This window comes from Labrus bergylta, chromosome 15 (assembly GCF_963930695.1).
Source record: "Labrus bergylta chromosome 15, fLabBer1.1, whole genome shotgun sequence".
Taxonomy (NCBI): domain Eukaryota; kingdom Metazoa; phylum Chordata; class Actinopteri; order Labriformes; family Labridae; genus Labrus; species Labrus bergylta.
Window position 1 is genome coordinate 1,664,470 of NC_089209.1, and position 23,335 is coordinate 1,687,804.

Below are 23,335 nucleotides of genomic sequence, written 5' to 3' on the forward strand. Positions count from 1 at the left end.
ATAAATATTGATCAAGGATGTGATTTGTTTCAGATTTTTTCTTTTTCTCTAAATTCTTTGTGTTTTTTTATTATTACTTAAAACAATAATAGCAATTGTTACAATTAGATATATTACAAGTGACTGGATTTGTGTTTCTTTCTCTTATCTCTTTCTCAATCGTTACTTTGCATACATCCAATTATTGTTACTACAATTATTGATGCTGTTGTTATTAGTATTATTATTAGTATAGTTGTAATATACTTATATTATAACTATATAGAATTGCCTAATTGATATAGGGGTATATTAGAAGTACACTTGCTAAATCTATTTAAGTATATACATCTAGATTTTCTCTGGTTATTCATGCATTATTATTATTTAGTTTTTTTATCATTATTATTTGGCCAAAGTGCACTAAACCCCTTTGCAGGATCAGTGCTGACAAGACTGATTGCTCAAAATCTATTTTTAACATCACCAGAAAAAGTGTGATAGATGTAAAGTTTAGAGCAAAAATGTAATCCGCGATAGTTGTGGTTTTAATGTCACTAAGTTAATAAATTGCAGTAACAATAAACCGTAAAGAGTGAGGTCTGTATCATTTTCTTCTGACCGGATGTTTGGAGAAAAATAAACGAAGCAGCCCGTGAGACGCCGTTCAAGAAACCCCGTGCATGCAGGCAGTGCCGGGAGGGGGAGGGAGAAGGGGGGCGGGGCGGGGGGGACAGCAGAGATCGCGACGTTACGTAGACGCCATTTTGTTTCACCGGGAGGAAAAGAACCTGAAAAACACCGGCGTGAATATTTCCCCCGTTATTTTATTTTTAAACACCTTTTCACCGGGCGGATCGGCATCGTGCACCCGCATTCAGACTCGCATGGTACGTACACACCGAGTTCACCTGCACATTTTAAATGAACGATGTGTTTTATTGTGAGTGTACCGATGCTGGAAGCTATTAGCATTAGCAGCTATTTGTCGGAGCTAACCGGCATTTTGAAAACGGGGATCTCTTTAATTTAATGCTTTTCTAAACAGTGAAGACATGAATGACGAAAAGCGTACATTATAGAGGATATAGGGACGCTTTAAATCACGTTACCTGTTGGTATTTATTCACACCTGATCCTCTTTCGGGATGTTTCTCCTGGCGCGGCCTGTGTTCTGATGATGCTAATGCTAACGATGCTAACAGAGGCGTGGTGGGTGTTTGCAGACCGTTCAGCTCAAAATGAACATGTTGTTATATTGTGGTGACTTCTGGAGCAGCAGGGGAAGCTGTGAGTGTTTTGGATCGATGGTTTATTAAAGCGTGGTCCTGCTGTTTGGTTTCTGTGGTAACAAACAACCAGCCACTGTTTGTGTTTCAGTTTGTCAACAGGGTGCAGGCATGGGACGGTGGCGCCAAACTGCACAGCTTATCTTATCAGCTTGACTGCACTACAGTGGTGGTGTTGTTAATTCTGCTGTGATCCCATGTGCACAGATGTCTGCAGAAAATGAAGCTGAGAGTGAAATGGCCACAGATCACGTCAACGGGAACGGGACGGAGGAACCGATGGACACGACTGCAGCTGTGACCCGGTCTGAACACTTCCCGGCTCTACTGGAAGCTGGATTAAATGAGAAAGTTGCTGAGAAACTAGATGAACTTTACGTAGCAGGTAAGGGAAGCTCTCTCTCTCTTTCACCTGCACACAACACCAAAACAAAAGAGTTGCCACACTGACTGTAACTCTTCTACACATGCATCAAAACAAAGACTGATCTGACCACTTGAGGAAGCTCCCTGTCCCCTCCGACCTCCTCAGGCAACAACAACAACAACAACAACAACAACAATAACAGAGCACTTAATGCAGGGGTTCGAGGGCCATTTGCGGCCGTGACTTCAAATAAAGAATCAGAAGATTTTGGCTCGAGGCCTTGGGCTGGGCGATATGGACCAAAACTCATATGTTGATATTGATTAGCTGAATGGTGATGCTCGATATATATCGATGTCTTTTATTAACAGTGAAGACACATGGAAAATAAACTACCTGTTTGTGAATTTAAAAAGTAATATTATAAAATAAAAATGTTCCTTAAATAGAATAAAAGAGAGAGAGAGGAGGGACAGACAGTCAGTCATCATCAGTGAGATGAGAAGAAGGTCACCTGGCACCTCTGTAACGTTATTTTAATGCAACATAAACTATATCCATATTAATGATATTGTCTTATCCTATATCTTGTTTAAAAATATATCGATATATTTCCCAGCCCTGCCGAGGCCTTGATTAAGATCGGCACATTATCTTATTTTTCTTTTTCATGTTAACAAAGGGATGAACAATATTCCTAAAATAGAAAATGTTCAGTAACATGTATGTTGTTGTTTTTTTAAATCTACAGCTTTTACTATTTTCCACATTTTTTTGTAAACTATGAAAAAAAAAAAACGTATGCAAAGTTTTCGTAAACAAGCGGACTGTTGTTTAACCATTTAATGACCTGAGCTAAATGCACAAAGCTTTTCTAAAAACATGAACCACGTTACAGGCTTGATTCTGAGAAGAAAACAAATAAAGTAGAACGAAGAAATCAAAGTATTTTATTTATTCCACATGCGCACTCAGAAGGCATCTCATGATAAAAATGTCTAGAGATTTTCAGGAGGACTGCCCCTGAAATCTCCAGAGGGAGACTATCCCTGTCAGACAGGAGGGGGGGCATAATGCAGCAGGTTGATTAAAGCATGGAGATGGTAGAGGTGGTGTGTAGACAGTCTATGGTCGTGCAGCGATCACAGGTGAATAAAGGTCACCACCCCCTCCCACTGGCTCCTCCCACTGGCTCCAGGTGAATTCTCCTGATTATATCCTGCTGTGTTCTCACATCAGCTCACTCTGACTTTCTGCAGAATAAATACGAGGAGGCTGGAGGAGAAACTCAGAGTGAAGTCACTTTAGAAACACTTTATCAGGGGTTTTCTGCAAGTGTGTAAACCCCTTTATGTGTAATAAATCATTAAGAATGAACTTTAGGAGCCTTTTAAACCAGCTGTGAAACTGTTATATTGAGATTTACGTCTCTGCTTATCGTCAGAATGGGTTAACAGAGAAGTCACTCATTGTTTGTTTTGGTCTTTGGTCCAGGGTCTCACTGGAAGTAATCAAAGATATCACCAGAGCAGCTCTTTACTAATGATTGTTCTTTTGGGAAATACTCATTTAGTCATCGTCTGTGGCTTTTGTAGTTTCATCAGCAGGTCAATCAATCTTTATTTGTTCAGCAGCAATTCACAACAAATGTAATCAGAAGACACTTTACAAACAGAGCAGGTCAGAGACCTTACTCTTTGTTATGTTATCTACAGAGAGCCACCGTTAATCCATCCTGAGGGCGAAGCAACATTTAGCAAAGTTACAGTGGAGAGTGTTCACATATCTACGTTTGGACTAATCCAGTGGTGTGCATGTCACTTTTAACCACTGCTTCATTGTGTTAGTCCTCTGTTGCCCTTTTTTCCTCTCTGCTGAAAGTTGATTTATTAAAAATCTTTCCTCTGTAGTCCACAATCGCCCTCAGAAGGGGTCCCCCCCTTTGCTTTACCATGTAAGCTGCTCTCACATATATAGAAACAATGTTCCTCTCTTAAAGAAGGTTTGGACCCTGTTTCAGAGCGCTGTTTGCCGTCTGCTCATAATACAAAAAAAAATCCTTCTTCCGAGTATCATGTGTGAACACAAACAGCTGAGTGTTTGAGTTTCTCCTCCAGCCTCCTCGTATTTATTCTGCAGAAAGTCAGAATGAGCTGATGTGAGAACACAGCAGGATATAATCAGGAGAATTCACCTGGAGCCAGTGGGAGGGGCCAGTGGGAGGGGCCAGTGGGAGGAGCCAGTGGGAGGGGGTGGTGACCTTTATTCACCTGTGATCGACCATAGACTGTCTGCACGCCACCTCTACCATCTCCGTGCTCTAATCAACCTGCTGCATGTTTCCTGTTCTCCAGGATGTTCTTCTCCTCTCTTTAGACAGGGATAGTCTCCCGCTGTGAGGTGCATGTGTGAACAACCGGATCAGGAGGATACCCGGAGCAGTCCTCATGAAATTATCTAGATATTTTCAGGAATGTAGATGTTGTTTTTTTTAGGATGACAGAAAATTGTGCTGCTGCATGTTGTGATAACTTTGTCTTCTTAAGCCTTGAAGCTTGTCGGGCTGAGTGTTGATAAGCCCAGGACCAAAAACAAGCTTTGAAGACATTTACTTGAAGCATGAAACTGAACTAACATTAGCGTTTGGTTGGTTTTCTAGCTGTTACATTTAGGCTGTTAGGCACATATATCTGACTCAAAGTGTATATCTGGTAGTTGCTCTGTATGGTCAGTATTCTTGGATGTCAACGTTGTGTAAAGAATGAAGTTTGAAGGGGCGTGGGCCTGCTGTAGACTGAAGCCACACACAGGAACAATAGAGCAGCTGTGTTCCTGCAGCAGGTGAATTGTTCTCTGGGACAAACAGAGATGATGATATTGAGAGTTTAAGCTGCTGCCTGTCTTGAGGAGATTTATTGTATCAACACCTGGCTGCTGTAAAATATGCAGAAACCTGGACATAATGAAGCCTTTGTGTGTTCAGCTGACTTTTCTCTCTGGTTCCCTCTGCTACACATCAATTATTCTTATTCATTAAGCCACTCCTTTATGAGGCATCCTCAGCGCCAACCAGCTCGATTGATCAAGTCTGACTCTTTCTTTTTGTTGTGTTTTTCATCAGGCCTTGTAGCACACAGTGACCTCGACGAGAGAGCTATCGATGCTCTGAAAGAATTCAGCGAGGATGGAGCTCTGCAGGTGCTGCTCCAGTTCAAAGAGAGCGACCTGTCACACGTGCAAGTGAGTTTTAATCATCTGTGAAACGACGAGGAGGACGTCAAAAAAGGTTGTTGTTAGATTGGTTTCCACTCAGCGATGATTTAACTGTTTTGATTTGATTCTGCAGAACAAAAGTGCCTTTCTGTGCGGGGTGATGAAGACCTACAGGCAGAGAGAGAAACAGGGCACTAAAGTTTCAGATCCCACTAAAGGACCAGACGAGGTGAAGATCAAAGAGCTCCTGGACAGAACAGATTACACACTCGATGTTACAACAGGACAGAGGAAGTACGGAGGACCTCCACCTGAGTCTGTGTACACAGGAGTCCAGCCCACTGTCGGAACTGAGGTACACTTCTTCTGCTTCTACTGGTTATTAGCAACTCCTCTTCCTCTTCTTCCCCCTCCTCCTCCTCCTCCTCCTCCTCCTCCTCCTCTTCTTCCTCCTCCTCCCCTCCCCCTCCTCCTCCTCTTCCTGCTGTAAGTATTGAGTTGATTATATTTAGTATTTTAAGTTGATCAGAATGTGAAGTTCTGTGTTTTCCTGGTTTTTAAAAGATGTCTCGTCTTAAAACAGTATTTGTAAATCTAAAAATTCTGTTTTCTTCTTCTAGATATTTGTGGGGAAGATTCCCCGCGACCTGTTTGAAGACGAGCTGGTTCCTCTCTTTGAGAAGGCTGGACCTATCTGGGACCTCCGGTTGATGATGGACCCGCTGAGCGGCCTGAACCGGGGCTACGCCTTCGTCACGTTCTGCACTAAAGAAGCGGCTCAGGAGGCCGTGAAACTGGTGAGCCGATCAGTAAAACCTTTTTTTTCTCTTGTGGAAAACTAAAGTGTTTAATTTGATTTAAGGGTCTATTTCTTTGCTGACAACAAACAAGAAGTCTCAGGCCCCGTGTCCTCCGCCATTTTGTTTCCGCGCTGGCTGTGCGCTCAGGAGCTCTTGCATGAAGCGCTGAGAAGAAAAGTGCTGCATGTCCATCCTGTCGCTATGACAACAGTCTGTTGACACGGTATGACTGACACCGCTCTGTTTTATATTTGACATCGTTTATTTCCCGATGGATGGATGTGAGTACGAGACACGATCTGTAAGTGGCTAAAGAGCGCCGGTGACGTCAACAGCGCCTTTCTGAAACGTTTAAAGATTTTCAACTTGAGCGCTCGGGAACAAAAAAAGACTGAAAACTCAAAGAACAGACGCTAGGTTCTGCGCTGTTTCTCTGACCACCTGTCTGCTGCTGTGAACACTCTCCACTCGTTGAGAACAATTGAAAAAAGACGCTGGCGGACACGGGGGGGCTCAGATTGAAAATAAACCTGCGAGTGTTTGATGTGGAAATGTTCTCTCTGTAGTTTCCTCTTGAAGGCAGTTTATCTCTTGCCCGGTGTGTCGTCTTCACACGTGTTTTTTTGTCTTTTTTTCAGTGTAATAATCATGAGATCCGCCCTGGAAAGCACATCGGCGTGTGTATATCCGTCGCCAACAACAGGCTATTCGTTGGCTCCATTCCCAAGAGTAAAACAAAGGAGCAGATCGTTGAAGAGTTTGCTAAAGTCACAGGTAAAGATTTATTTTTGTTGTTCGAGGGCGCTTGTTTGTGTAATCGTGATGCGATGGCGTTTTAAAGTGTCCGTCTTCCTCCAGAGGGCCTCAGTGACGTCATCCTGTACCATCAACCCGACGACAAAAAGAAAAACCGAGGCTTCTGTTTCCTCGAGTACGAAGACCACAAAACGGCTGCTCAGGCTCGCCGCCGGCTAATGAGCGGTAAAGTGAAGGTTTGGGGCAACGTGGTGACCGTGGAGTGGGCGGATCCCATTGAAGACCCTGACCCCGAGGTCATGGCGAAGGTGGGCTTTAAAAAAAACAAAAACAGAATCATCAGAAGGTTAAAAAACGCTGACCGAGCTCAAACTGTCTCTCTTTGTTTTTACAGGTGAAAGTTTTATTTGTCAGGAACCTCGCCGGCGGCGTCACAGAGGAGCTCCTCGAGACGTCTTTCAGCGAGTTCGGGAAGCTGGAGCGAGTAAAGAAGCTCAAAGATTACGCCTTCATTCACTTCGAGGAGAGGGACGGCGCAGTGAAGGTACGTCTCCTTCTTTAGGCGCCAAACGATAAACAAATGAACCTCTTGAGAAATGTTTTACACACTCGACCTCCGCTCTGCTTCTCTCAGGCGTTGGACGAAATGAACGGGAAGGAGCTGGATGGCGAGCCCATTGAGATTGTTTTTGCCAAGCCGCCGGATCAGAAGAGGAAGGAGCGCAAAGCACAACGCCACGCAGCCAAGTCACACATGTGAGTAAACGCCTCAGCAGGTCGGAAAAGTCGAGGTGTGGACGACAAAGTGCTAAGAACAAAAAAAAAACACTTCAAAGTGCTACACTTTTCAAGACACACCTGAACTGTAGCGGGAGACTCAATCCCAACTTCTCATTGAACTACATTACCCATAAGCCACCTGCTTAAAGGGACAGGCTCAGGCCGGTAACACAACACCAGAGAAAAACTTTAAAACGAGCCTCTGAGTGTTTTGATCTGAGTCAACAGCTCGTCAATGCAAAGCACCACACTTCAGCATGTCCACCTTCAAAATAAAAGCACCCCACTTCAGTATGTCCACCTTCAAAATAAAAGCACCCCACTTCAGCATGTCCACCTTCAAAATAAAAGCACCCCACTTCAGTATGTCCACCTTCAAAATAAAAGCACCCCACTTCAGCATGTCCACCTTCAAAATAAAAGCACCCCACTTCAGCATGTCCACTTTCAAAATAAAAGCACCACATGTTATAATGTTAACAGCTGGGAAACTGAAATTCACAGAGCAAAGAAGTTAATATTTAACAGATGCCATGTGGACGGCAAGCGTGCGACCTTTACAGTGTGTGTTTGGTTTCAAGGTTACCTGTATTTCACCGTGGTTACAGCTGTGACACTGTTCCTGCTTAGTGTTCATCAGAGTGACAGGATATTGAGTCGTGCCGCCTCGACTGCTGAGTGAAACGATTGTTTTTCCTGATTGAGATTGTGCTCTTCATCGTATATTCTTCACTCTGATTTAATTTTTATTTCTTTCCTCTCGACTCTTCAGGTATGATGATTATTACTACTACCCCCCTCCTTCCCACATGCCTCCTCCTGTCAGAGGGCGGGGCAGAGGCGGCAACAGGGGCGGCTACTCCTACCCCCCTGACTACTACGGTTACGAGGATTACTATGACTACTACGGCTATGACTATCACAACTACCGCGGCGGCTACGACGACCCCTACTACGGGTACGACGACTTCCAGGCCCCGGCGCGAGGGCGGGGCGGCAACAGGGGTCCAAGGGGCGGAGGCTCTCCGGCCAGGGGACGCGGCGCAGGGGCACCCAGAGGCAGGGCCAACTTCTCCCAGCGAGGCGGGCCAGGAGGACCGGGCCGCGGCGGTGGCGGCGGGCGGGGCGTGAGAGGACTCGTGCAGCCGAGAGGGCGAGGAGGGGTACGTGGTGCTCGGGGTGGCCGCGGTGGAAATGTAGGAGGAAAGCGCAAAGCTGATGGGTACAACCAGCCAGATTCCAAACGTCGCCAGACCAATAATCAGAACTGGGGCTCTCAACCCATTGCTCAGCAACCGCTCCAAGGTGGTGATCATTCTGGTAACTATTCCGGTTACAAATCCGACAACCAGGAATTTTATCAGGATTCTTTTGGGCAACAGTGGAAGTAAACCCGTAGGGGATTTGATAACAAAATACGTGTTTTATGGTTTTTTTTTTTTTGTTTTTGTCTTTTTTTTTTATTTAGAGACTTGATCTGATTGGCCCTCAATCCCAAAACGGTTGCCTACGGTTTTTTTTCCCCCCTCCAAAAATATGGGTGACATCTGGCAAGATATCTTTTTGTACATATTTTAATTAATCCGCTTGGACTCAAACCCGTAGTCACACTCCCACCTGTTTCTGGCGAACTGCTTTTTTTTCTTTTTATCCCTTTTTTGTTTTAAAAAAAAAAAAAAAGAGAAAAAAAAAGATGGTCGTTTAACAGATTTTCCATAACAAAAGTTTGAAAGAAAATTTTAGATGCAATTATGTGCTCGAGCTGTCTATTTGGCTTTCTGTGTGTTTTTAGACTGGTTTCCATGTTTTAAGTAGCTAACGGCAACAAAGCATATGTCTCCTAAACATGTATTTAAAACGAATGAAAAAAAAACAATTTGTATTGTCACAGAGTAATGCGTGTCTTGTTATTGAGAAGAAGAAAAAAAAAAAAAAGGACCGTCGTAGTCCTTATTTTTTGGCTTTACATTTTGGCTTGTATTCTTTGCTGTTTGTCTGCTTTAATAAACATACACGCACACGTGTACAAAAAAACTTTAAAATTGTGTTGCAAATTCATGTTTCGGCAAATTCTCTCTTCAAATTGCCTTCAAAATTTTTAAAGGCTCCTTGTGGAAGAAAAATGGACTAAAGGTTTGCCGATGTTGGCCAACGTGCTACAAAAATGTCACCTTTTTGCATGCCATCAAATTCCAAATCACCGTTCTTCTTCTCCAGTCGGCATCTCGAGTGGCTCTGTATGTGTAGTGACATACTCCATCTTTGAGTTTCCTCTCAAAACGCATCAATGTCTCACAAATTGGTGTCCCAAATTCACTCTCAATGCAGCAGCAAGTTTAAGCCCCCCTCCCCCCCCTCTCCCTCTGTGGGGGGGGTTAAAAGCACAATTTGATAACTCTACCCAAAGTGGAGCTCTTTCCTTGTCCCAGAAGGATCTATCTAGCTGTTGAAGGCCTGGATACTAATCTTTGCATGTCTCTCTGGAGGTCGATGTCGTGCTAATGTGCCCGATAACTGCTAGCATGCTAGCTTGTAGTGTTGCTGTTCAGTTTGCTTCAGTAGATGAAACCGGCTGCTCTTAACCTCCCGTCTCTCTCTCTCTCTCTCTCTCTCTCTCTCTCTGCCTGTTTGTCCACGTTTCACCTGCTGCACCTCAAACAATCTTTAAGGCACCGTCATGTTGCATGTTGATCGGCGGGGCAGCGAGCCCCCCGAGAGAATGCTCCGTCTTAATGAATGCTCAGACTTCCTGTTGTTGCACAGCCCTTTCCTCCTCCTCCGATGACTGTTTTGACAATAGTAGATTGTGTGTAGATGTGACATGATCCTGTTTTCATTTCTCTAACTGCTTCCTTTTGTTACCTGACTAGCAGGAAAAAGGGGTCGAGGCCGGTCCTGATGTGTCGCTATGAAGACTGACCCCGTGTGACCCCGTGTTCGGCGTCACACACTACAAGGCCGCCAGTGGACGGGATGGTAAGGTCACCTGACTCAGAGGGTCCAATGGTATATTCTTTTTCACTTTTCTTGTTTTTTTTTTTGACTCTTTCAAACAGCCACATTTCAAGATAATCAAAAGAGCAAACCAAGAGCTTGCTTTATGAAGTTTTAACCCCCTCCCGCCTTTTCCCCCCAAATATGCTAATTCAGACTTGACTGAGCCGGAGTTCAAGTTCAAGATGGACGTCCTTCTTGGAAAAGTCTTTGCACTTTGTTAAGGTTTGGAGTGTTTAGTGTTTTTAAAGCTCTTATGATGGACTAGACTCGATCATGTCTGAGTATCAGAGCGAGTGTTGACGTGTGATCACCCCCCCCCCCCCCCAGCCAGTATGTCCTCCTTCTAACTTTACATTCTGCTCCTGAATGCTCTGGATTTGTTTGTACCAGAGAAGTTAGGCGCTTTTAAGACCGCCCCCCCGCTGTTCAAGGTCGGGCGCTCCGGGGAAACCAAACGAGGGTCTGTTAACTACCTCAGTTTGAAGGACTCTCCTGATTCCCCCCCCCCCCCCCCCCCCGTCCCCTCCACCCTCAGAGAGACTCACAAACAACGGAGCACTTAAAGAGTCCAAAGCCTGATTTATATTTGTGTTGAATCAAAGCTGAACCTCTCCACAGTCAAAGTAAGATGACTACGCTAACCGCTAAAATGCTATCAGCTGGTGACGTTTACATGTCACATGCGTTCTCACATCAGCTCACTGTTTGAGCTGAATAAATATGAGGAGATCTGCAGGAGAAACTCCGGGTGAAGAGAGAAACATTCAGATGTTTGACGTTTTGTTCTTCTGTGAAGTCGCTCAGCTTCTCCAGCTTTCTCTCTCTGAGTTAACTGAGCGTATAATGTTTGAGCTGACTAAAGCTAATCAACAGTTTAATTTACTGGAAGAAAAAAAACAACCTTTTTTATTTTAATGAGTATCTTAAAGTACCAAAGCTTTTATTTTTATTTAACCAGGAAAAAGTCTCATTGAGATTAAAAAATCTCTTTTACAAGAGCGTCCTGGTGAAGACAGACAGCAGCACAGTTACAGGGTTTCAGACAGAAAACACTTACATACAGGAATCTGTCAGAAGTCATCAGAAACAAAGAGATCAAAAAGGGCAATACGAGTTAGCAAAAACACAATTACAAAAATCAAATAGGAAAGGCTCGTCAGAGAGGAAATGCACTCTACATAAGTTGCAGAAAACGTTGCCGAAGTATTTGCAATTTACATTTATTGGCAACACTTCAGTACAGAGACGTCACCTCTGTGTTTCACTGAAACTTGCAGCGACAGTGAGCAGGATTTTCAGATCCCTCCGACTTCTGTTTTTCCTGCTTTGGTATCCAAACAGGTGACGATACAACGCACAAAAGCAAGCGGCAAACGAGCCTGTTGGCCGCTGTCGCTGCGTCCGGCTTTGATCCCAGCTGTAGCTGTCCGTGTCGCTTCAGCACGTCGTTCACTGAAGATTCAGCGCTGAAGTATAAATCAGGCTTCAGTTACTGTCCACGTGCTCGCTGGTCTTCCTGAAATGAGCCTCAGGCCTCGTGTCCACCTGCCTTTAGTATCTGAGCGCCAACGTTCTTTTTCCTTGAGTAGAGAGCGTCCTCTCTTGAGCCGCTGCTCCGAGCACTTTGAGTTGAAAGGCGCTCTTTTCCAAATATATTCCCCGTGTTTTGGTGTCCTAGGGATCGTGCCCTGTAAGCCACACCCTCCTCGCTCCAGGTGGACACGTCGACCCTTACTGTCTTTATAAATGAACCGAGTGATGATGATGTAGTGTACAGATGTGTTGGTTTATAAATGTGAAATCTTTTTAACGCCTGGAAACTTCCTGTCGGCCATGACAGGAAGGCTGTCATGTTTTTCTTTTCTTTTTGTATTTGTTGGTTTTGTCGATGTGACGACGTCTCTGCACAAACGTCTGTGTTGTTTCTCTAACGTGTGTGAAGCTGCCTTTTATTTTGTAAACACGTGTTGTTTATTTCCACTTCCTGTAAAGTAGAGGAAGCAAGTTTTGTAGGAATCAAAGATGGCGTTGTGGGGAGGGGGGGGTTTAAAGAAACAGCACGATGATAAACTACGATGTCGACCATGTACAGTAAACGTCTTTTCACCGTCAGTGATCATGAAATACAGGAAGCTAACGTGTAAAGACTTCTAAAGGAGTCGATCCAAACTCATGTTCAAACTGCAAACAGGCGGGATTAAAGATTTACAGGATCTTTACGGCGTGTTTTAGTCAAACCGATCGATTTCTACCCCACGTCATGTCGCTCAAAGCTCATTGGTTCCTGCTAAAAAAAGCTTTGAAAACCCCTTTAAAGTGTTTAGTTTGAGGGCGCTGGCGGCCCGGGTTGTAGTCCAACCTGTGGCTCCTTTTACTGAATCTCTCTCCCCGGTTCTACAGAACTACAGATGTTTAATCACATTTAAACTAAAAGAAAACAACTGTGAAGTTTAGACCCTGTGCAGGAATAATGCTTCCATTTTTTGGTTATTAAAGGAGCAGTATGTAACTCTGACCCCTAGTGTTTAAAATAGGTACTGCAGTCTAAATTCTAAACATCATAGAGAGCTGTCTCCCCCCCCCTCCTCCTCGATGCTCACACAGGTCACCATGTGGTGGACTCTGAAGCTTCAGTGTTTATCCAGCTCTGCATGGGTCTGTAAACCTTTCTGTGTTCTAACCTCTCTCCATTTTTCAAAAGCATCTCCAATATTGATCCTAGTTTGAGCACGTTTCTGCTCGTGGAGCTTATTAGAAACATGCAGAGGCTTTTTAGGTCGGGTACAATCACTTCTATCTGAACAACACCTGTTGACCTGATAACTGGCATCAGTTTGGATTTCTCCTTTGAGCTCTTTTTAAACATCACGTGTGTCTGAGAAGTTTGTTTTTTTAACTTTTTGCCTTGTTGTTTTGTTTTTCATGAAACTCAGCGTCATGTCACACGTTTGATTTTCTTTGTGCAGCGATGGCTCTGTTGCGTTGTCAAGTTTAAAGGTCAAATTGTTCTTTTGTTTTGCTAACCTGTGTTTGCATTCTTGCAAATGAATTGTTTTATACTGTACAGTGAGGTGAGTTAAACCTATTTTTCTAATAAAGTTATTGACTTTGATCCTGGCTGGTTTGTGTCGATCATTTATAAATACAGATATAACGTTAATATATCTTATTTAAATTAGCAAAGCATTGGCCAGACCGTGTGTTGGACTTTTCCTGCAATATTTCAAAGACAATGCACGATGTAGGGAGTCGTCCTCCGACACACCTGTCACACATTCAGGTGTGCAGAGATTCTTTTTCAAGACCTTACCAAATAATGGGTGACTAGGACTTTTATTGCTGTTGCTATGGTCTCCATATCGTTTGATATTATCTACCAGAATTGTATTGAAATGTGAAACTCTCAGGTACTGTGACCAGACCACCCTCGTTGGTTCACATTTGATAAATCTAAAACATGTTTACAAGTCAACTTCACCCTTTAGCTATTAAGATGTACACAAGGTCCTGATTTTGAACCATCTTTTTGACATCAATATTTTGTTTTAAAGAAGAAATATCCAGAAACATGCTCACAAATAAAACCACAATTAAAAAATAACTCATCATATTTTAGGGTTTTGATTTCAAAGTATTTCTTATGGTCCTGAAACACATTTAAACATGAATTCAAACATACATGCGGTCACTGAGTTTACATCTCGTTCAAATCAAATCCATACATTCACCAGAGTCAGAATCGCTCTGCTGCTTATTGAAGTGTTTTGTCTTTGCTCCAGTTTGTTGTCTGTTTACATTTGCCTTTTGTTTTCTTTTGGAGAAGTTAGATTTTTATATATAATCCCCCCTAGTCTTCATTTATATCTGGATTAACTTGTTCCTGTGTTTTTGCTGTTGTATGTTTATCCTCTAAGAGTTTGTATAAACATTTTTTGTATATGTTAAATTTGTCAATAAAGACGGTTAAAAAAATAACAAAATAAAATAAAAAGGATCGCTCCGCTGGAAGTGACGTTGTTCGGTTCGGGGTTGCCATGTATGCGGAGAAAAATACACAAGTGCGTTTAAATCTTTAAAAAGTGAGTACATTTTTTAACACATTACAGACGCATTACTTTCCACAACTTTAAACTAAGGAAACTTATCTTGCTCTTTATTTCACATGCATATGTAAAACAAAGCAAAGAGTGATATTTTATTTACATCATGTAACACCATTAGTACAACTCGTGCTTCTATTTTAACCGCCGGTTTGTGTGGATTACTTGTTTCTCTGACGGATCTGGCAACCCCCGGCTCGCTCGGATTAGCAAACATTCCATCTGTCAAGGAAGCGACTTTAAAACACATGAAAACATCGAGTGAAGAACTCTGGAAGTTAATCTTTGTTTATAAACGTGTGGACTAGTCTGAGCTTCAGACGAAGACTACAATGTTTGTTTTTATATGAAGAGGATTTCCGGTGGTTTTGTCGCCGTAAGTTTAAAAAACAAACGAACGTTAACGGTTACGTTAGCTAGCTAAAGTGTAGCAGCTACATTACAGGTGTTATCAGTTTAAACAGGTGAGTCTCTCTTTATGTGTGTAGAGGTTAAAGGTGTCTCTAACATGTGTCAACAGGTGTGAAGGATGGCAGGTATTTTAAGGTTTCTGAAGCTGGGGCTGCAGGTCGACGTCCTGAGAGAAACTGGACGTCAGTATCCGGTTTTCTGCTTCCTGCTGCTGTCCATGATCTCTGTGACGGTGCTGCTCAACAGGTAACCTCCAGGACACAGCTCAGGTGTGTGTCAGGTGCTGCTCAACAGGTAAACTACAGGACACAGCTCAGGTGTGTGTCAGGTGCTGCTCAACAGGTAACCTCCAGGACACAGCTCAGGTGTGTGTCAGGTGCTGCTCAACAGGTAAACTACAGGACACAGCTCAGGTGTGTGTCAGGTGCTGCTCAACAGGTAAACTACAGGACACAGCTCAGGTGTGTGTCAGGTGCTGCTCAACAGGTAACCTCCAGGACACAGCTCAGGTGTGTGTCAGGTGCTGCTCAACAGGTAAACTACAGGACACAGCTCAGGTGTGTGTCAGGTGCTGCTCAACAGGTAAACTACAGGACACAGCTCAGGTGTGTGTCAGGTGCTGCTCAACAGGTAACCTACAGGACACAGCTCAGGTGTGTGTCAGGTGCTGCTCAACAGGTAACCTACAGGACACAGCTCAGGTGATCTCTGTGACGGTGCTGCTCAACAGGTAACCTACAGGACAGAGCTCAGGTGTGTGTCAGGTGCTGCTCAACAGGTAACCTACAGGACACAGCTCAGGTGTGTGTCAGGTGCTGCTCAACAGGTAACCTACAGGACACAGCTCAGGTGTGTGTCAGGTGCTGCTCAACAGGTAAACTACAGGACACAGCTCAGGTGTGTGTCAGGTGCTGCTCAACAGGTAACCTACAGGACACAGCTCAGGTGATCTCTGTGACGGTGCTGCTCAACAGGTAACCTACAGGACAGAGCTCAGGTGTGTGTCAGGTGCTGCTCAACAGGTAACCTACAGGACACAGCTCAGGTGTGTGTCAGGTGCTGCTCAACAGGTAACCTACAGGACACAGCTCAGGTGTGTGTCAGGTGCTGCTCAACAGGTAACCTCCAGGACACAGCTCAGGTGTGTGTCAGGTGCTGCTCAACAGGTAACCTACAGGACACAGCTCAGGTGATCTCTGTGACGGTGCTGCTCAACAGGTAACCTCCAGGACACAGCTCAGGTGTGTGTCAGGTGCTGCTCAACAGGTAAACTACAGGACACAGCTCAGGTGTGTGTCAGGTGCTGCTCAACAGGTAACCTACAGGACACAGCTCAGGTGATCTCTGTGACGGTGCTGCTCAACAGGTAACCTACAGGACAGAGCTCAGGTGTGTGTCAGGTGCTGCTCAACAGGTAACCTACAGGACACAGCTCAGGTGTGTGTCAGGTGCTGCTCAACAGGTAACCTACAGGACACAGCTCAGGTGTGTGTCAGGTGCTGCTCAACAGGTAACCTACAGGACAGAGCTCAGGTGTGTGTCAGGTGCTGCTCAACAGGTAACCTACAGGACACAGCTCAGGTGTGTGTCAGGTGCTGCTCAACAGGTAACCTACAGGACAGAGCTCAGGTGTGTGTCAGGTGCTGCTCAACAGGTAACCTACAGGACACAGCTCAGGTGTGTGTCAGGTGCTGCTCAACAGGTAACCTACAGGACAGAGCTCAGGTGTGTGTCAGGTGCTGCTCAACAGGTAACCTACAGGACACAGCTCAGGTGTGTGTCAGGTGCTGCTCAACAGGTAACCTACAGGACACAGCTCAGGTGTGTGTCAGGTGCTGCTCAACAGGTAACCTACAGGACAGAGCTCAGGTGTGTGTCAGGTGCTGCTCAACAGGTAACCTACAGGACACAGCTCAGGTGATCTCTGTGACGGTGCTGCTCAACAGGTAACCTACAGGACAGAGCTCAGGTGTGTGTCAGGTGCTGCTCAACAGGTAACCTACAGGACACAGCTCAGGTGATCTCTGTGACGGTGCTGCTCAACAGGTAACCTACAGGACACAGCTCAGGTGTGTGTCAGGTGCTGCTCAACAGGTAACCTACAGGACAGAGCTCAGGTGTGTGTCAGGTGCTGCTCAACAGGTAACCTACAGGACACAGCTCAGGTGTGTGTCAGGTGCTGCTCAACAGGTAACCTACAGGACAGAGCTCAGGTGTGTGTCAGGTGCTGCTCAACAGGTAACCTACAGGACAGAGCTCAGGTGTGTGTCAGGTGCTGCTCAACAGGTAACCTACAGGACAGAGCTCAGGTGTGTGTCAGGTGCTGCTCAACAGGTAACCTACAGGACACAGCTCAGGTGTGTGTCAGGTGCTGCTCAACAGGTAACCTACAGGACAGAGCTCAGGTGTGTGTCAGGTGCTGCTCAACAGGTAACCTACAGGACAGAGCTCAGGTGTGTGTCAGGTGCTGCTCAACAGGTAACCTACAGGACACAGCTCAGGTGTGTGTCAGGTGCTGCTCAACAGGTAACCTACAGGACACAGCTCAGGTGTGTGTCTTCAGTGAGCACGGTATCAGATGATCTCTTTAACACCTGGTGGGTCATGTGATCAAAACTGTGAGTTACAGTGTAAATACTCCTGTTCGAGTATCTGAGGGACAAAAAATGACCAAAGTATAAATAAATGAAGAAATGTTTGGAGAAATGCAGTAATGTATAAAAAATTAAATAAATGCATCAATAAATATATAAATGCTGAAAACAATACATCAATGACTAAATAATAAATACACTCTATTAATGAAAAAGAGTATTTATATATTTTTACATGTATTTATTCATTTATTAGCGTATTTCTACAGTTATATATGTACCATACGCTGGATGTTTTGGCGCTGTAGGAGGACAGGGTGAATGCAGCAGCAGCGTGGTGCTTTGCGTTGACCGTTTATGGTTGAATGTGGGCGTGTAGAGGGAAAAAAATGAAGATAAACAAATTACTCACTTGATCTTACTCTGTAGAGCAGCTTATAAACCTGTTTCACATCCTGCACACACACAAGCATTATTCTGTCTTTCTTGGACAGATGTTGTAGTTCCTCGTTGTTTTTGTGGCGTCCTGCTCCACAAACTATTTAGACACTGAATGCATCGTTGTCAAAACGTGCAGCGACACCAGGTCAGTAAGAGGGACCAGGTCTTTGATTGGGGTGAGCTTTTATTTGAAGTTTTACGGTACTCCTCTACAAGTGAAAGTTGCTCAGTCAGATTATTACTCGAGTTAAAGCACTGGAGGACATCCATCCATTATCTGCTGCAGTGGTTAGATCTGTTCCTCTCTGTGAGGAGGTTCCTGGTTTGAATCCCCGTCTGTCAGGAGTCTCTCTGTGAGGAGGTTCCTGGTCTGAATCCCCGTCCTTCAGGAGTCTCTCTGTGAGGAGGTTCCTGGTTTGAATCCCCGTCTGTCAGGAGTCTCTCTGTGAGGAGGTTCCTGGTTTGAATCCCCGTCCTTCAGGAGTCTCTCTGTGAGGAGGTTCCTGGTTTGAATCCCCGTCTGTCAGGAGTCTCTCTGTGTGGAGGTTCCTGGTTTGAATCCCCGTCCTTCAGGAGCCTCTCTGTGTGGAGGTTCATGGTCTGAATCCCCGTCCTTCAGGAGCCTCTCTGTGAGGAGGTTCATGGTCTGAATCCCCGTCCTTCAGGAGTCTCTCTGTGAGGAGGTTCATGGTCTGAATCCCCGTCCTTCAGGAGTCTCTCTGTGTGGAGGTTCCTGGTCTGAATCCCCGTCCTTCAGGAGTCTCTCTGTGTGGAGGTTTCCGGTCTGAATCCCCGTCCTTCAGGAGTCTCTCTGTGTGGAGGTTCCTGGTTTGAATCCCCGTCCTTCAGGAGCCTCTCTGTGAGGAGGTTCATGGTCTGAATCCCCGTCCTTCAGGAGTCTCTCTGTGAGGAGGTTCCTGGTCTGAATCCCCGTCCTTCAGGAGTCTCTCTGTGAGGAGGTTCATGGTCTGAATCCCCGTCCTTCAGGAGTCTCTCTGTGTGGAGGTTCCTGGTCTGAATCCCCGTCCTTCAGGAGTCTCTCTGTGTGGAGGTTCCTGGTTTGAATCCCCGTCCTTCAGGAGCCTCTCTGTGAGGAGGTTCATGGTCTGAATCCCCGTCCTTCAGGAGTCTCTCTGTGAGGAGGTTCCTGGTTTGAATCCCCGTCCTTCAGGAGCCTCTCTGTGTGGAGGTTCCCCTGAAACACATCGAGAGACGTTCATACTTAAATCTGACTTCGATTTCCACTATTCTAGAGTGGTATTTTCTCAGAGCAACACATCAGTTCTCACCAGGTTTTAATATCCACACAGGTATATCCACATCCTGATGGTGTTCTGGTCCTTCCTGGCTGGCGTCATCACTTTCTACTGCTCCCTCGGACCAGAGTCTCTTCTCCCAAATATCTTCTTCAGCGTGAAGCCCAGGAACAAAGTGAGTCTGAGTGCTATCTTTAAAGTTTAAAATACTGTGTGAGGCACCTTTACGAGTGTTCATTTGGGAAAGAAAAGCTCTCTTGATATTTAACAGAGTGGGTGATGTAAGCGATGAATAAAAACGTGGTGTCTGTGTTTTTGATCCCACAGCGGCAGGAGCAGGAGTTGTTTCCTCTGGGACACAGCTGTGCCGTGTGCGGGAAGGTCAAGTGCAAACGTCACCGGTGAGTTTAAGTTTACTCTGAGCAGAAAAAACACTGAATGTAATAAACACACAGACGGGAGTGAGTCCTCGGACAAGCGGTAGGAAATGGATGCATGGTTAAAGTGTGAAACTGATTCTCATAATTCTGCTCTGTTGTTTTTGTGTTTCAGTTTTTCTCACTAACCTAATTATCAGTGTCAAACATATCAAGCTGAATGGGATATTTTTCTTGGATGCGTATTAACTGAGAAGAGCAAAAGGAAGATGTTAAATATTCAAATGTTGCAGATGATATCTGCAGCTTTCACAGCATCCCAACAACTCTCCTCCACCGAGGATTTGAGTAAAAATGAGTGAAATTTACAAACTTTCCCAAACATCTGCATTAAACCCTGAACCACAAGGGGTCCAGTTATATCTGATCAGAGCCCCGTGGAGTTTAAATGTCTGTTTCATAGAGCGATCCGGGGAGTTGAGAAGCTGCCTTCACCGCGGTGCTGTCTCTCTTCAACAGCAGCGACATCAGAATCAGAATCAGAATCAGAATCAGAATCTGGGTTTATTGCCAAGTACATTTACACATACGAGGAATTACACTTGGTGTATTGGTGCAAAACAATTAACAAGGAAATAAAGCAGAACTAACAACAACTTAAATAATACAGAAGAAGATATTACAATATAATAATTTAAAAATATAAAAATAAAAAACACAAAATGTACAAAAGGTGAAATGTAGGAGCTGTGCATGTTCTACTTGACCTTGAACAACAACGTTAAGGCTTCAAGAAGAACCTGTGGAGTTTCAAAGTTTTACTAACAGTCAGGGAAAACCTTTGACTTACTGAAATAACGCACGCTGTATGAGAGCGGACACTTGACACACATTCAGTGTCCATGCAGGAGGTTAATATTCTTCAGAGGTGGATCGAGACAAGAATTGAATAATTATAAATCAAGTCTCCTCTCTCTCTGAGTCATCTGTAGATTCTGTTTAGTCGTCCATCACCAAGAGATTAACTAAATGATGTATGTTGGTCTATGAGCGAGCATCATCAGGTTTTTTCTCCATTATGTAATCAGGACGTTAAATCTGAGTGATATTAAGATCTCCTGATCAACGTTCCTTCACTCGTTGACTCTTTTCTTCTCTGCAGGCCGACACTTCTCCTAGAAAACCATCAGCCATGGTTGGACCTGAAAGTTCATTCAAAAGTGGACGCATCGGTCGCAGAGGTACCCGTCACAGACTTCACTTCTCCTTTGTTTAACTCCTAACATAGAAACTCTCTCTGTATGTAAAGACTTCACACTCTTGTTGCTGCAGGTGTTTGAGTTAGTCCTGGAGAACTTCGTGTATCCCTGGTACAGGTGAGACTTTAAAAGAAACCTCTTTTTGTTTTAGCTCAGACTCACTTGGGGAGACGTTGTGGTTAACTCCTCGCTCTCTGTCTCTTTTCTCTTTTCAGGGACATCACAGACGACGAGGCGTGCGTGGATGAACTGAGGATGACTTTCCGCTTCTTTGCGTCCGTGCTCGTCCGCCGCGCTCAGAAGGTGAAGCTCAAACTCTCCTCTGCAGCTGTCAGAGGAGATGCATCTTTAAAGATATAACAAACAGTTTGAGCATCAATCATCTGCAGGTTGTTTTACTGAAAGCTAACGAAGATGTTTATTGTTCATCAACATTCACTGATTGTTTCAGCTGTTCAACTTGAACTCTGAATTTAAACACGTTGTTGTTTAGTTAGATCAGCTGTTCTGGTTTTTCCTGCTTCTCTTTCTAATTTACATGAAGTCAAATACAGCTTGTTGTTTCGTACCTTCAGGTTCTTCTTCTGCTTCAGGATGTTTTTTTTAGTAGATTCAAAGGCTTTATATGTGATGTTTTGATCCAGTAGATGTCGCCCTTGAGCACCAGCATGAAACCAAAACAACTCACGCTGCATTGTTGTGTTAGCATGCTAATGCTAGCGATCTTTATTATGCTGGTATCTTCACACTGCATGTAAATTTACCTGAAATGAGCGTGATCTAGAAACACAGTTAAGCAGTGAGTACAGTATGTTATTCTTCTTTTCTCTAGTCCCTCAATTAAACAACTTTTATACACGAGGGGAGGAGTCAGCCGGCCGTCCAGGCGATGTAAACAAAGTGAAGATAGGACTCTGAAAACTCTGAAAACATCACAGACAGTGGGACTCGGGTGTTACACCCATTGTAGACAGTCATGACTCACAGAGTTATTTTCAGAGGAGATACTTGATTTATATTTAAGTGTGAAAAATCACAGATAAAGCCTTTAACTTTAGGTTTGATAAACTGGAACTCAATATTTAGTCAAAATGTAAAATCTGTGAACTCATCTGTTGTTGTTGTTGTTGTTTGTTTGTTTTTTTTAATAGGTGGATGTTCCCGCTGTGTTTGCAGACAAAGTGATGAAAGCTGCAATGAAGCACATTGAAATCATCTCAAAAGCTCGACTCAAAGGTACCCATCGTACTTATCAACATGCGTAGCTGTATGCTACAGTTTGAAATGGGAACTTACCGAAATGGAAAGAATTCATGTTCTCAATCTTTAGACATTTCTTCCTGCAGTTATTAATAAAAACATGTTTTTAGCTCTTTGCAGACTGCATTTCAACAAAAGTGCTGTAACTAAGCTCAGCCCTCATCAACGTCTTTGTACGTTCATATTGATTCTGCAGTGGTTTAATATCAGCGTCCTGCCATTCATCTCAGTCTCACTCACCTGAGAGACAAAAACAGGAATATCAGTCCTTAATTTTTCCTCTTTCTTTCTCTTTCTCACTTTGATTCTTCCCCTTCGCACAACAAATATGAAGGAGTGTGAGCATAAGGAAATGCCACTGTCAGTTCCGACCTTAAACTGAATAAATGTCAAGATCAAATGAAAGAAAAGGGCAAAAGACAACAAATAGCAATCAGAAAAATATTCATTTTATGTTATAAAGCATTTAATTCACCACATTTGCCAGGAAAAATATGTACTCTACTGTATACTGTATTTATATGCTACATGGAAAAAAGATAAAATATGCTTATTTTATCCTCTAGCAGTTGTCAGTATCTTCAGAGTATTCAAACATCTACTAGCTGACATAAAATGAATTCTTAACATTCAGATCATATGAATTCACACTGCACACACACACTATGCTGCGCTCCCCTACTGGATCAGCTGGTCCTGTGTCTCCTCTGTAACGGCTCTGAAGACAGTACGGGGGGGGGGGGGGGGGGGTCATTCAGTCATGTTAACTGGTGTTGTTGTTTGTCTGCAGTGAACAACGTGGACGCTCTCCAACAGGCCGGGCTGGATGAATACGGCCCTGACCTCCACATCGCTCTGCGCAGCCGGAAAGACGAGCTGCTCTACCTGAGGAAGCTGACTGAGATGCTGTTTCCATACGTCATGCCTCCCAAGGCCACAGACTGCAGGTAACCAGTGTACAGGGAGCTGCTGGGTCACATCCAGGACTGCTGCTGCTACTGATGGTAAACGTTATAACTGATGGACGTCTGGTCTGTGTTCAGGTCTCTGGCTCTGCTGATCCGGGAGGTGATGGCTGGATCTGTTATGTTACCAACCATGGATTTCATGGCCGACCCTGTGAGTAGAACTGGATCGAGTGTTTGTCTGTCAACACATTAAAACCTTTGATTCCCTTTTTTTCTTTTTTCTTCTTAGCTTTAGCTCAAAATCAGACTCCAAAATCTACGACTTATTACACTTTATTTAAAAATGACAGAAGTGGAATAAATAACTATACAAGTGGAATATTACTGTTTGAATAAAAAAATACAGTCATGACATGTATAACATCTAAAAAAAAAAGGTTTTACTGTGAAGTTTTAAAGGTGGAGTCAGCACAATTTTCAGTAGCAGTTTGTAAACACAACATTCCTCCTCCTGGGCTCATCGCGCTCTCTCTCTCTCTCTCTCTCTG

At 44.1% G+C, this 23,335-nt stretch overlaps 2 protein-coding genes and 1 long non-coding RNA gene across 14 annotated transcripts in view; all 3 read left to right on the plus strand.

Moving 5' to 3' along the window:
• LOC136182692 (uncharacterized) overlaps positions 1 to 13,293 on the plus strand; it is a 60,530-nt gene extending 47,237 nt beyond the window's left edge. The window contains exon 2 of the long non-coding RNA XR_010668736.1: positions 12,786 to 13,293. This is a non-coding gene — a long non-coding RNA (uncharacterized lncRNA). The remainder of the gene's footprint in view (positions 1 to 12,785) is intronic.
• On the plus strand, positions 723 to 13,293 carry LOC110003912 (heterogeneous nuclear ribonucleoprotein Q). Of its 12 annotated transcripts, none has more exons than XR_002278936.3 (12): positions 723 to 869; positions 1,476 to 1,653; positions 4,757 to 4,875; positions 4,982 to 5,203; positions 5,469 to 5,645; positions 6,287 to 6,422; positions 6,507 to 6,712; positions 6,799 to 6,948; positions 7,039 to 7,160; positions 7,957 to 8,504; positions 10,055 to 10,190; positions 10,335 to 13,293. XR_002278936.3 is itself a non-coding variant. In XM_020659475.3 (11 exons), the coding sequence occupies exons 1-11, from the start codon at positions 867 to 869 to the stop codon at positions 10,081 to 10,083; spliced, it is 1,890 nt and encodes a 629-aa protein (XP_020515131.1). In that variant the 5' UTR covers positions 723 to 866; the 3' UTR covers positions 10,084 to 13,293. The 12 variants fall into 12 exon arrangements, 6 of the variants coding, with proteins under 6 accessions (XP_020515131.1, XP_020515132.1, XP_020515133.1 ...); XR_002278937.3 differs by having other exon boundaries at positions 10,055 to 10,160; XR_010668733.1 differs by having other exon boundaries at positions 10,058 to 10,160.
• Positions 13,294 to 14,500: 1,207 nt separating this feature from the next.
• The window catches only part of LOC110001732 (sorting nexin-14), a gene marked incomplete in the record, with an annotated part of 21,339 nt that continues 12,504 nt past the window's right edge, over positions 14,501 to 23,335 (plus strand). The window contains 9 exon segments of the mRNA XM_065963464.1: positions 14,501 to 14,657; positions 14,802 to 14,938; positions 19,038 to 19,158; positions 19,311 to 19,384; positions 20,523 to 20,601; positions 20,693 to 20,736; positions 20,835 to 20,922; positions 21,771 to 21,855; positions 22,670 to 22,826. Of these exon segments, the coding sequence (XP_065819536.1) occupies positions 14,811 to 14,938; positions 19,038 to 19,158; positions 19,311 to 19,384; positions 20,523 to 20,601; positions 20,693 to 20,736; positions 20,835 to 20,922; positions 21,771 to 21,855; positions 22,670 to 22,826 (776 nt within the window).